Source organism: Cervus elaphus, chromosome 18, assembly GCF_910594005.1.
Source record: "Cervus elaphus chromosome 18, mCerEla1.1, whole genome shotgun sequence".
NCBI classification, from domain to species: domain Eukaryota; kingdom Metazoa; phylum Chordata; class Mammalia; order Artiodactyla; family Cervidae; genus Cervus; species Cervus elaphus.
In genome coordinates, this window is record NC_057832.1 from 52,188,062 (window position 1) to 52,202,769 (window position 14,708).

At 32.8% G+C, this 14,708-nt stretch overlaps 1 protein-coding gene and 1 non-coding gene across 6 annotated transcripts in view; both read right to left on the reverse strand.

Annotated features, from left to right (window-relative positions):
- Nucleotides 1–14,708, reverse strand: part of PTPN12 (protein tyrosine phosphatase non-receptor type 12) — an 86,168-nt gene that overhangs the window by 17,772 nt on the left and 53,688 nt on the right. For all 5 annotated transcript variants that reach the window (XM_043871591.1, XM_043871594.1, XM_043871593.1 and 2 more), the window contains exons 6-11: nt 14,563–14,634; nt 11,018–11,077; nt 8,760–8,902; nt 6,745–6,811; nt 4,598–4,675; nt 4,403–4,501 (exon numbers count right to left, since the gene is read on the reverse strand). In XM_043871591.1, the coding sequence (XP_043727526.1) occupies nt 4,403–4,501; nt 4,598–4,675; nt 6,745–6,811; nt 8,760–8,902; nt 11,018–11,077; nt 14,563–14,634 (519 nt within the window). The remainder of the gene's footprint in view (nt 1–4,402; nt 4,502–4,597; nt 4,676–6,744; nt 6,812–8,759; nt 8,903–11,017; nt 11,078–14,562; nt 14,635–14,708) is intronic.
- Nucleotides 10,523–10,627, reverse strand: LOC122675000. Its single transcript, XR_006335156.1, has one exon. It is a non-coding gene; the product is annotated as a small nucleolar RNA U13 (small nucleolar RNA).

Genomic DNA, 14,708 nt, shown 5'->3' on the forward strand with positions numbered 1-14,708 from the left:
TGTGAGAGTTGGGTTATAAAGAAAGCTGAGTGCTGAACAACTGATGCTTTTGAACTGTGGTGTTGGAGAAGACTCTTGAGAGTCCCTTCAACTGCAAGGAGATCCAACCAGTCCATCCTAAAGGAAATCAGCCTTAAATATTCATTGGAAGGACTGATGCTGAAGCTGAAACTCCAATATTTTGGCCACCTGATGCAAAGACCCGACTCACTGGAAAAGTCCCTGATGCTGGGAAAGATTGAGGGCCGGAGGAGAAGGGGATGACAGAGGATGAGATGGTTGGATGGCATCACCGACTTGATGGACATAAGTTTGAGTAAACTCTGGGAGCTGGTGATGGACAGGGAGGCCTGGCGTGCTGTAGTCCATGGGGTCGCAAAGAGCTGGACATGACTGAGTGACTGAACTGAACTGAACTAAGGATGTATTATCATTTGCAGGACAAAATAAATATTACAACAAGGTGCTTTAAAAAAAAATGAGGAAAAAATTCAGAATTCGATAATATCACTCCCAAAATGTACAACATGAACATAACAAGGATCATGACACAAATTATTGTTGTTTTTACTCAATAATCCTAAAACCGAAAATTCTGGTGTCAATTAATGGTAGTATCTTTTACATACAAGAAAAAAGGCATGTATGCACACCTTACACACTTGCTTACTGAGATATTTCTTTTTTTTTTTTTTTTTGAGGTATTTCTATATCCCAAGTCCATGCTACTGAATTTGAAAATAAATTTTCTCTTTAGATCTCCTACTCTTTTTTTTTTTTTAAGATCTCCTACTCTTGGAAGTGATTTTAGTTGTAGTTGTAAATATCTCTAACAAATACTCTTTATTAAAGAGTCATATTGTTGACTAGCATTTCAAACGGAAATCTCTACAAAAATAATTCCAGAACGTAGAGCTTTAAGAGGTTTTGTTTCTAATTCCTCAACTTCCATATTAAGTAGTCAGAGAAATAATAAAGGGAGATTTATGATTATTTCTCAGAGCATAGGTTCAAAAATGTAAGTAATATATTTCAAATCATTTTACTCATCATACAATTCTAAGATAATTTCCCCCAATTTTTTAGATCCCACATATCTCTGACTGGGATTTGTGGCTTCCAACCGTATATAAACATGTTTAAAAAACAAGTCATTTATATTTTAAAGTACCTAGAAAACAAGATTTCTTAAGAGGAAAACATTTAAAAATTATCTAAAATGATAAGATATCTTATCCACTTCTGTCCACTTGTCTTATCCATTCATCCACTGAAAAATATATTCCAGACATTATGGTATACAACCTTTGGCAAAGCCATCAAATACAGCTTTCTTATAATGGATTCTATAGAAAATTGTTTTTCCCTCTTGTGAAATAGGAAAACCCACCTTGTTCAAATGGCAAATTCAGCAGTCACCCTGTCAGCTTTAAGAGAATTTAAAGATGCAAGCATGTAGTATGTGTCTCCTATATAACCAGGCAATGAGATAAGAGACTAGGACTGAAATAACTACTATCTGCTATTGTATGTTATTTAACCTAATCTCATATAATGTACGGTTTTTCTTGTATTCCTTGGGGATTTGTAAACCTTTGAGCTACTAGGCAGAAACTATAACAAAATTATACTTGTAATGTGGAGTTCAGGCTAGTAAAAAGGAAGTTTAATTTTAGGAATAAAATCTAAAGAAAAATCAGGTAATGAGAAAAACAAAGATGAAAATAATGCAATGTTTATCACATATTTTCTGGCGATAACTTAAATACAGTTAAAAGCTTTAAAAAATACAACACTGAACACTGTAATTTTTTTTTCTCTAGCAAAGGCAACAAAAACAAATTTAAGCAAGTGGGATTATATCAAACTAAAAAGCTTCTGCATAGCAAAGCAAACAATCAGGAAGATGCAAAGGCAGCCTACCAAATGGGAAACAATATTTGCAAACCATGTATCTGATGAGGGGTTAATACCTAAAAAAATTTAAGAAACTCACATAACACTGTAGCAAAACAAAACCAAAAAACAAACACAAAAAAACCCCCACCACAAACAAGTCAATTAAAAAATGGACGGAAGATTTGAAAAGATATTTTTTCCAAAGACACGAGGATGGCCAACAGGTATGTGAAAAGGTGCTCAACATCACTAATATTAAGGGAGATGCAAATCAAAACCTCACACCTATCAAAATGGCAATTATCAAAAAGACGAGGAAAAAACAAAAGGGAACCTTTGTGTATTGTTGGTGGGAATGCAAATTGATGCAGCCATTATACAAAACAGCACAGAGGTTCCTCAAAAAATTAAGAATAGAACTACTATATGGTCCAGCAATGCTACTTCTGTATATTTATCTGAAGAAAACAAAACACTAACTTGAAGATACACACATACACACACACAAATGCAATATGGAATATCATTTGGTCTTAAAAAAGAATGAAATCTTGCCATTTGCAACAACATGAATGGAACTTGAGGGCATTATACCAAGTGAACTAAGTCAGAGAAAAGACAAATACCATATGATATCATGTAGAATAAGAAAACAAAAAACCAAACTCAAAGATACAGAAAACAGATTGGTGCTTGAAAGAGGTGGTGTCGGTGATAGACCCAGAGTGAGTGAAACAGGGTCAAAATTTGGAAATTTCCAGTTATAAAATAAGTAAGTCATGGGATATAATATACAGTTTGGTGACTATAATTAATAATACTGTATTTTATATTTGAAGGTTCCTAAGAGTAAATGGGCTTCCCAGGTGGTGCCCGTGGTAAAGTATCTGCCTGCCAGTGCAGGAGACATAAAGAGACATGGGTTCAATCCCTGGGACAGAAAGATCCTCTGGAGGAGGGCATGACAAGCCACTCCAGTATTCTTGCCTGGAGAATCCCATGGATAGAGGAGCCTGGCAGGCTACGTCCAAAGGGTCACACAGAGTCAGACATGACTTAGCACATAAGAAAACAAATATTAACAGTTCTAACCACAAGAAAAAAATTCTGTTAACTATGTATGATGATGGATATTAACTGGACTTATTATAGTGATAATTTCACAATATATGCAAATGTTGAATCACAATGGTGTACACCTGGAAAGTAATGTTACATATTAATTATATCTCAACAAAAATTAATGTAAATAATTTCTATACATTAAAAATATTTGTTTCTAGAAATAAGGAAATGGTATAACTCTGAAATATAAAAACTTTAACTTTGAAATTAATATTGCATTTATGGAGAAAAACATATTTTTCAATTAAAGTTTCAAGAAAAATGTAGCTTCCTTAGTTTTTGTAAATTTAAAGGAGTCTCAAGTAAAATTATACACAGTAATATACAGACATTCTATTTTATATTATAAAATATTTGGCTATGTTGAGCACAGGCTATAACAGGCTTTAATTAAACTAAAGAGAAAACAGATGTGATAATACATGAGGCATAGTTGCACAATGATTCCTTTGTTGATGAAGGAAATAAGAATGAGGTCACATGCATGAATCTTAAAAATCCGAAACTATCACATGTCTAATAAAGGAAATACACTATCCCCCAAATGCATGGGTCAATATTAGATTACTTGACACACTGAGGCAATAAGCATTTGGTTAACAAATCTCTCATTTATAACACCAAGATATTTCAAACAAATAGTCTCGGAAATTGCCAAAACCACATAAAGGGGGAAAAACATTAAAACAAAAGTTGTAAGTTTTGCCACTAATATCTTCATTTTACTTAAGTTATAGGGGCTAAATTGGTTTATCAAGTGACAGTTAACTTAGGTTCAATAACAAAGACGTAAAGAAATTTATCCAAAAAAACTCCAAAATATAGCCCAATACCTTCAAGGATAGAATGATTATATAGAGGAAGTAAGAGGAGTACTTTTTAAAAAGGCAGAAAGAGAGCACTGTGAGAAAACACTAAAATGACAAAGAACTAAAGCCCCAAAGGGACATAATCGTGATCCTGTAATTCTACTTAATTAAAAAGTACACACAAAGTAATAACAAAGCTGTATATCATGATGACCAAAAACAAAATAAAATTCATGTAGAATCAACTTAGAATTTCTTTTGTTGGATGGAAGGGGAGACAAAAATGCAGTTAACTTGTTAAAAGTAATCTATACTTGAAATGATATTGAATTATATCATTTTTAAGATCTAAATTCATAACTTATTTAGAATATTATTTAACTTTTATTAGAGTCATTAAATATTCATCACAGTAGAGACTGAAATAGGGAGAAGAAAAGGAATTAAATAAAACTAATAAGTAACAGATATTTATTATTAGATAAAACACAAGATGAAAATTAAAAAGCTAAATATCACATCTTGGTAAAAAGTAAATTTTCTAAAATTAATAGGCAAAGAACACCTACCACTCCATCAGTAATTTTCTGGGTGCCATGAATTTCATATAGTTGTAGTTGTTTTTCAAACAGTTGGGCGATAGCTCTATGAACAAGCTCATATTGTTCCTATTAAGGAGATGAAGTGATAAACAAGGGAAAAGACATTAAAAAATGAAGGCAATTATAAAAATACACTTAATAAAGTGAAACAGAAAAACATACCTTAGTTTGTACTGCAGAATGCCTCTGTGTTCTCATTTCTTGTATTAAGTTAAAAACGTTAAATTCTTCTGGTATTTTCTAAAACAAAGAATTTAAACATGAACTCTGGACAATAATTCAGAAAAACAGTGTAACAGTCTTCAGCTTTTCATACAGATGTTATATATAGCTGGATAACTGAAAACATTTATTAAGCACTACCTACCATGTATCAGAGACTGTCTAGAGCCAAGAACTAATCTTGACTCTCAGCAGTTAAGTTAGTGAGCCAGATATGTTGACAGATAAATGTCCAGCCAACGTATGGTTGCAATACAGTGGGAGTAAAGATGCTGTGACCAACTCTGATATTGTGATTGGAAAATGAAAGAAATATACACAAACATGGCAGATAGAATGTATAATCTATTTGGGGAATAGAGAAACTTGTTGTAGATAAAACTAACGGAAAGACTGAATGAAGGAGAGCTACTCAAAAGAGAAAAGATAAGGCTACTTGGTATCAGAATACAAACATGATAAATTTTTTTTTAAATTCATTTTATAGGCTAGTTGAATTCATTTTATAGGCTAGTGTTTTCTTGGCTGTCTCTGTAATAGAGCTACGTCTCTGGAGACTGATTGTGAATCCTACAGAATTAAGTTTCTACACCTGGTATTTTAACTACTACAATAGGCAACCACGACATGAGCAGATGTGATATTCGGGTAACTTCTGTAGCAGGGCAAATAACAGAGTGAAAAGGGGAGAAACTGGTAGAGGTTTACTGAAGCAGTCCAGAAAAAAAAAAAAAAGAAAAGTAGAAACAGATTTGAGGCATATTGCTGAGGCAGAATTATTAGAACTTGGTCATCAGCAAGAATATTTTGGAGAGATGAAGATAGAAAAGTTAAACATGATTTCTAGGTTCACTGCTTAAGAGTCTTGACATATATCAAAATATTTTTTTTATCAATTCCTAACCTAAGGCTTAAGATTATATTTGTTATGTCAAACTCAATCAAATGGGGACTATATTCAAGATACACAATCCTTCTGAAATGACAAGATGTTTGTCTGCTTGTATTCATCCAAATGCTTCCCATCCCGATTTTAATCCCTAATTTTTATGTTAAAATGTGTTATAAAGCTACTTAAAATTTTTCATATAAGTATCAGGAAATGATTAGAATGGGGGAATACAAAAATAAAACTTAACAGGCTTTTTGAAAAAACTATTGAAAATTTAAATATTCCTTATGCAAAAGTACAAAATGGAAAGGCAGAGAAAAAAAAGGAAAAGAAAAGGAAAAGAAAATAAATTTTATTGTTTGTATTTTATATGACAGATTGACATATTCATAGAAACTATAATGCTGTGAAGAATAAAACTTCTTCCTAATTCATAGAAAATGAATGTACTATTGAATCAGCAAATAAACCAAATCTACATATAATGAGGAGACTTATGCTTTTTAAATCTGTAATGAAGGCTATTTCTTTATATCCTCCATGGTATCACAACCAATTTCTTGAAAACAGAACTAGTAGCAACAGTAATAACAAGGATAATAATAAAAACTAACAGTAAATGGAACGCTTGCTACCTGCCACACATAGTAGTGATGAACTTTACAAGTTTCTTAAGAACTTATTTAATTCTTCAATTATTGACATTATGATTCCCACTTTCAAATAAAGAAATTATGGTACAATGAGATCAAGTAATTTGACCAAGATCCCACAACTAGTAAATGACAGAGCCAGAATTTTAACCTGGGGGCGTCTAGCTCCAGTCAGCATTCTTAACCACTATACTATATAATGTTTCCAGGTAGACATAAATATTCACTGAATTGATTATATTTATACATAGATAAATATAAAAGGCAACAGGGGTGCAGTATTTTGAAAAGTCAATGCAGAGTGTACATGTCTAATGTAGGTCTAAATTCATCCAGAACAAATGAGTGACAATATGTTTATTTTGCTGCCCAGTGTATTATCTCAAGCTAATATGCATCATTTATACCTTTCACTGCCTTTATCTCTTACATAGCAAAGCTACTTCTAAAAAAGTAGTAACATGTATAATAAAACGTATGCTATAATTTACTGAACTGTAACAGATGAATTAGATATAATGTTATATAAAAATTATTCTTACCCCAGCTTTTAGTAAATTCCATGTATAATCTATGGCACAAATGGCACCTGTTCTTCCACAGCCTGCACTATGGATATAAAATTTGAAAAAAAAATTTGATTTTTTAAATAAAAGAACTATAAGATAAACGTGGATGGAAATGTTAATACTCAGATGCAAAAAATCATTTAAGAAAGCTGACAAAATTCTACTCATTTGGTAAGTAAAGTACAACTTAAGGTGTGTGCAGGCAAACATCCTTAATGTTATGATTTATATCTTGTTTTCCTTTAATTTAAGGAACTTTCAAGAGTAATACCTAGAAGCCTGAAGCCTTCACTTTGAAAGTCTGTCTACCTCTTGAAACCTTGTCTAGCTAACAAAATACCTTGCAGAGATAAATTTATACTATGTTCTAGATAGCTCTGGTAGAGGAAGAAATCTACATCATTTCAATTTGCAAAAGGTACAGGGAAGATGAAGATTAACAAGCCCTAGAAACTGGTTTGAACATAAGCAGTGATTACACTAAAGAAAGAAAGGCCACTAATGCTTTCTAATCTCCTGAAGAATAGAACCTAAAGAATGTAAAGTAAAATATCAAAGTTAGTTATTTTAAAACATGACAAAAATACTTTAAAGCAACTGGTTTTCAGCTAGAGGGAGGCAAATGTAACTAAGGACTGAAAATCACTATGAGTAAATTAAGATGTTACTGACATCTTTGATAATTTTAGGCAGAAAAAAATTTGGGCAGCACTTTAATATGTATTTTGAAACTTTTAGAAATATCAGTAATTTGTTAAACATGTAATCTAAGAATTCATGATAAAGTACATTATAAGCAATTTTGTATGGTTTTTTAAAAAGCTCTTAACAATAGACATCAATAATATTAATTTTAAAGCACTGATTTGTCAATTCCACACATCAAAACATTTCTAAAATTTTAGAGTTAAGAGTTATTAGAGCTAACTGATATGTATTTAAAACTTGATAGTTAAAAGTGTGATATTACAAAGACAACCATATCAATGAAACACTACAGTTAACGTAATATTTTGGTTGTTCAAAAATATTAAATGATCAACTTATTTTATTAAAAGAAAATCTTCACATCAAATTGGATTTATGACCTATATACATTGGCTGGACAATATGAATACAACAGGAAATAATTTCAGTTAACTTGTAAAGAAGTCAAGCCAAAGCAATTTCTTTATCTTACAATTCTACAATTAAACAGACCCTTCTCTTTTTAACCAGTTAGCTACTTAGACTCAACTAATCACAGACGAACTAAAGAAAAATAATTTTAATTAAGCAGGTTGCTAACTGATGCCCACGTCTACATCAGCAGGTCACCTTTCTGGTTCATAAGGAAAAAGCAGCCCTTTCACGTCACTAACACAGGCATCACAATCTGACCAACTGGCTAAGAAAACTATCTTTGGTGCTCCATCACCACCAATGTCTTTTTTTAACTTTTTGTTTTTTATATTCAAGTCAATTAACAATGAGGTGACAGTTTCAAGTGGAAAGCAAAGAGACTCAGCCATACATATACATGTATCCATTCTTCCCCAAACCCCCCTCCCATCCAGGCTGCCACATAACATTGACCGAGTTCCCTGTGCTATAGAGTAGGCCCCTGTTGGCTACCCATTTTAAATATAACTCCACTAATATCTTTTAACTATTGAATTAACCTGAGTTAATTAACCTCTGAGCCCAAAAAATTTCATTTACTTTTTATAACAAATGTGAATGCAGGTATAAGTCACTTAAAAAATAAATTGCTGTTTTATGCAATAAGTACTATGATTTTAAGTCTTTTGGAAGGATCTAATGTAAAATAAAAAATTAAGAAGGAAAACTGCCTCAGGATCCAAATAGCTTTTACTATTTAGAAACCCATATAGTGACCAATCTAATGAAATTCCAAACTTATGTTTCAAAATGCTATACATTACCCACATTATAATGCCATCTATATTGAAAAATATTTAATTGATATTTAGAAAATTCTTTTGTACCTGCAATGAATACAAATAGGCACATCTTCATGTTCCTGGTATTTCCTCATTAAGCTTATCATGTCCAGAATAGAATCAAATGATGAAGGAACATCATGGTCTGGCCAGTTCACATAATGAAACTGATACAGCCTACGGGATTCCTTCAAGAATAACAGAAATTCAACCATTATGAAAATACAGTTATAAATTTTTTATGAAAATACAGTTGGAAATTTTAAACCATACAGAAAAGCTGTACATCTCACTTTGCTGCCATTTCTAAGATATATATGTCATATTCAGCACCTCATTAAAAAAAATTGATAGCCTACATTTATCACATACCTTTACTTAATCCCCCATGTAATACGATGGGGAAGGTACTATTAGTACTACCCTAATTTTATAGGTAAGGAAATTGAGACAGAAAGAATAACTTGCATAATGTTTCATAGCAGATGACAGTATGGGATCTGAAAGCAGGCAGTCTTACTTCCAAAACCTGCACTTTAACCATTATACTACATATACTGTTTAGTTAATCTACAGTAGTAAATGGGTGAGAAATATACCATAAGTATTGTTTTAGAATCTATTATAGTTAGAAGGCTAATAGACTATTTAAATGAAAAAGAAAATTAGAAATGAAAATTTCCAAACCCAAACCTACTCAAATTATGGTGCAGGCTGCCATCCATCTCTCTACCCTTTCAAGGGGTTTGTGAAATGGCTTTCACACTATTTTAATAATACTAAGGTGTCATTTGCCATTTCCACTCATTCTCTCATCAGTCTTCTCAAGGCTACGTGACTTAGGATGATGTCATCACTTTGAGAGCTAATGGAATGTCTGCTTGTGTATTTAAAAAAAAAAAAACTCAGTTTTAATTTCAAATATAGTAAATGCTAAAAAGATATAACCCACATAAACCAGAGCTCTTTGGAAACTTCGGTAATTTTTAATAACCTGAAGAGTGGCTATTCTAGGTGTTAAGCAGAAAAAGCACTGCTTGGAATTCAGGCAAAACTGCATTCAAATTCTGCTTCTGTCATTAGTAACTTTAGGCAAGTTACCTAACTTCTCAAAGACCATCTTCATCAGGGGGCAATGGAGAAAACAGTATCTACCCCTATACAAGCTAAGAGGGCTGAAATGCCTGATACACTACTGAAATTCCATACAGTACCTATCATTATTAGTACAGATTAAAAAATAGCAACCAAAGTGATAATAATTGAGTCAACTAAAGGGAAACGATTAGTCGGGTCAGGGGTTGCTACAATTACTGGAACCATGTCTACTTATAATCAGGAAGGAATTAAGTATGTTTATAAATGCACTGGTTGGGGAAGAATGGTAAGCTTTATGGCCAAGCTTATTTACTTTAAAGTGATTTAAATTTAAGACTGAGGAAGAATTGATAGGCATTCTCTCATAGCCGTCAGATTTTTGATTCCTCCTTTGATTTTTTCCTGAAAAAAATGTCATTTTATATAGTTCTGTTGAAGTCACAGGCCTCAAGTAAAAACAAGATATTGAATGCACTGTCTCTTCATTGCTGCACATAGGCTTTCTCTAGTTGTGGTGAATGGGGGCTACTCTTCGTTGTGATGCAACGGCTTCTCATCGTGGTAGCTTCCCTTGTTGCAGAGCACAGGCTCTAGACAAGCAGGCTCAGTAGTTGTGGCACATGGGCTTAGTTTCCTCAAGGCAAGTGGGATCTTCTGGGACCAGGGACCCCTTGCACTGGCAGACAGATTCTTTTTTTTTTTTTTTTTAACGTCAGACAGGTAATGTGCCAATGTCTTAACAAGGTTTGGAGGGAGGCACATGTCACGCAACAGCGTGAACACCCAATCATCATGCTCATGAGCTACAAAAGGATCTACAGACAGATTCTTAACCACTGGACCACCACGGAAGTCCGAAGACTAGCTTTAATGGTGGCTTGTCTCTTTCTGAAACATTGTAAACTAGTAAAAGTGGGTAATAATTATGTAAATAATAACATAATCTGTTTATTGAAATAGAGGAAGAATATCTACAGCAAAGAAACCAATTATTCCATAGTGTGAATATTTAGGAAAAGATTCTAAGTGAGTTAAAGTTTATATTACTTAAAATATTACATCTGATTTTCTTCTTTGTTACACTACATGACAAAAAAAACAACACATCTCCTTAACTATGTAAGATAAGATAGTATACTGTTTACACATATCCTCTCTTTAGGGTACATATTCTTAGAAACTGTCTCTAAATGGAAAATACTTACATTTTGAAATTCAAGTAAGAGTGTCCTAATGAAGTAGTCTGTTCTTGCTTGTTCAGCTTCCTAAATAAAGAGAAACACTTGTGAGTCAGTGAGAAGATTAAAACAAAAATATTTACATGCCAAAATAATAATTTCATATTTAAAGTTTACAATATGAAATTACCACCTTTAGAATTCTAGGTATGTCTAATAATTATAAAAACAAACATTCTAAAAGCCATCAATTTGGTTATTTAAGTTTTATTTAGAAGTTTGTTTTTAAACAGAAGTGTCTGTCAACCAATTACTTGGCTAGGAGTGGATCATCCAACAAAATACTTGCAAAGTGACAACCATCACCAGAATCATGCAATAGAAATAACACCTACAAACAAAATGTCACTCCTAAGTACCTACAAACACCTTCAATCATTTTATCTATTATGCTTGATTTTTCTCTACCTAACACTCAAACTCTGAGTTAAATGGTTGCCAAATAGGTAAGGAAAAGGATGCATTCAGAAAATCCCAAATTATTATTTTGGTTGATGACAACATAGTCACTTTAAAAGTCTCTTACTGTTATTTGTCAAGGTATTAGAATGAAGCCTCTTCATCAGTTTGTCACTAAGTAAACTATTTTTTTGCCTTTTTTAACTAAAACTACAGATATGCGAGGATACCGATTGTCAAGAGCAACAGATATGCTGCTTTATTAATAAAAAAAGTCAACATTATTCCGGCTTTAATGTTATAAACCATGATAATTTATTTTGAACTTTTCAAATAACGTTAGGGGGAAAGTATGTTTTTAAAACAGAGAATAAATGAAAACATTGGTCCAAGACAACATTTGCTCACCTATAAAAGGTGAGATAAATATTTTTGACTTTGTAGGCCATAAAGTCTCTGTTGTGCTATGATAGGCAAATATGTAAATTAGTGGGTACGGCTGTACGCCAATAAAACTTCACTCACAAAACAGGCAGTGGGCTAGACTGACCCATGGGCAGTGCTGAGCGAAGTGGTTACAAGCAGCAACATGCTTCTGAGCTCCTGCTAGCCAGGCCCTCACCCTTCACCAACTCTCCCTCTTTCCCATCTCCAAATCGAGAGAACTTCTAATACTCTCAGTCTTTTTTTTTTTCATAATCTCAGTTTTTTTTTTTTTTCATTTATTTTTATTAGTTGGAGGCCAATTACTTTACAATATTGTACTGGTTTTTGTCATACATTGACATGAATCAGCCATACTCTCAGTCTTAAACACTCTGATTGCCAAGTCGAGTCAAATCACTTACTATGGTTATTTTCACTACCTTGCTTTCTAGTCATACATTTGATTTGCGTTTTACAACAGTGATAACAAATCTTGAGTTCTCTGAAACAATCACATGACACACAAATTACTTTCCATTTTCAAATCTTGAAAGAAAAATTTTGCTTTTTCAGCAATCCCATCACTGACAAATCAAACCAGCTCTTATTGATCAAATCAAACTTTTTATTAACAGGACTTTAAAAAATTACTCTTTAGTGCAATTGAAAAACTAATCCTCAAATCAATTCATCTTTTTCCAAATTTTAAACTCTTTCCTACTTTTCTCTATTCATTATGATAAATTGTTTACTATTCCTGATCCTTGCCTGTTAAAAAATTTTTGTTTTTTTGTTGACAATTAATCACTATATGCTGTCACCTAAATTGTGACATTCATTACAGTTAGTACATTTAAATTTAAAAATGTTCAACATAAGCACATTGCACAGAACTAAGTTTCCTGAACTGTCCAGGTACTTAATTCTGTAGAATACTCTCTAAACTGGGGGGGGGAGGAGGGGGCGGGTAGGGGTGGGATTAGATAGTGTTCTGTCACAGAAGTACAATATGGTTATATACTGTTTTTTACTCATTGCAAATAATATGAAATGCAGTAGAATTTTTAAATATTTAATTCACAGTTAATTCTAACCAGGATTTTAGAGAATTGACTATATATTAAATGCAGGCTGTTATAAATATGAGTTAAAGTGAACATTCTAACAATCACACTGCATTGTAAAGGAGACTGGGGAACATAGCTTGAGTCCTTATCTAAATCAACCAAGAAAGCACTAAATTCCTGGCAGCATAAGAGGAATTCAGAAGTCCTAAGTACAAATAAGTCATAAAATTAAGGACTGCTTGAATACGACGACGACGAGTAAGATCATAGAAATTATATTTCATTTAACCATGGAAAACAAAATAAAAAACAGTTTTGAGATGGGTAATGTAATGGTCAATTTTATGTGTTAATCTGGCTTGGCCACGGTGTGCTCTGATTCTTGGTCATACATTATACTTGGTGTTCCTGTGAGGGAGTTTTGGGGTGAGATGAACAATTAAATCAGTGGATTTTGAGTAGAGTGGCTGGCCCTCATCCAGTTAACCCATGAATAGAACAAAAGGATCAGACTCCTCCAAGTAAGAGAGAATTCTCCAGGAGACTGCTTTCAGCACTGGCTCTTCCTGGTTCTACAGCTGACCGTCTTTGGACTGGAGCTGAAATGTTAGTTTGTCTGGGTCTCAGCCTCCCCACCTTTAGACTAGAATTGCAGTATTGGCTCTCGGTCTCCAGGCTGTGGGTCTCCAGCCTGAAACCGAAGCATCAGCTCGTCCTGGATCTCCAGCTTGCGCACCTCTGCAGATTTTGGACTTACCCGCCTCCATAGTCTCTTTTCTGTATATACACATTCTACTGCTTCTGTTTCTCTGGAAAATCCTGACTAATATAGCGAAGTTATTTTATTTTCATGTAAGCTTGATCATGGTCTTTTGAGTTGAACAAATAAGACAATTTTCTTTTAAGTGATTATAAAAAGACACCATCATATATAATCCAAAGCAAAGTGTTGGTTCTATTCTAAAGCTTGCTGTTTCTTTTTTCCCCCTCATTGTTTTTGTTTTTTAATTCATCTTCTCAGATTTGTGCTTTGTTAGTTTTAGAACTTGAATTTAATTCATTTCCAAAGCTCATCAAATAGGTATCTATTTTAAGTTTTATGTCAAGTTTCCTGCCATAAAGGGTCAATCTCTGCTTTTAGGATGGAGGTTCTCAAACCTTTGTATATAATTATAATAATTCTGGGGAGAATAACATAGATATGAAAGATTAACATCATAAACTATGCTTCATCATCAAGGATCTTTCCCATTAGTTGAATAAGAGCATAGTTATTTGTTTATTCTTAGATATGTAACACTTATAATCAACTTACATGCAAAGACTAAGACATAATTAACATAATAAGGAAATTATACATTCATGAAAAGTCATTCTCAAAGTTCCTTAATTTATAAGCATTATGCAACACAATACTGTAAAACAATTATACTCAAATTTTAAAAAGCAGTATAAAACAAGCATTATTAATATTTGTTTATTATAATTATAGATTCACATGAACACGTTGAGTGCTTAGCTTATATAACCCATAAGTCAGCACATATTGTAATTTAACTACTCATCAGTCTGACATAGCCACTACCTGATTAAATAATGTATATGAAAATAAGTACTTACACAAGAAATTTTAAATGGTGCAAATGTTATAGGGTCTTCTCCATACAAAGGCCAATACCGTTCACATTTTTTCTGTTGTCCAAAAAAAGGTTAGTAAATAACTGATAATTTGTTTTATTTGAACTTTTACAAATATTTTGTGTTCC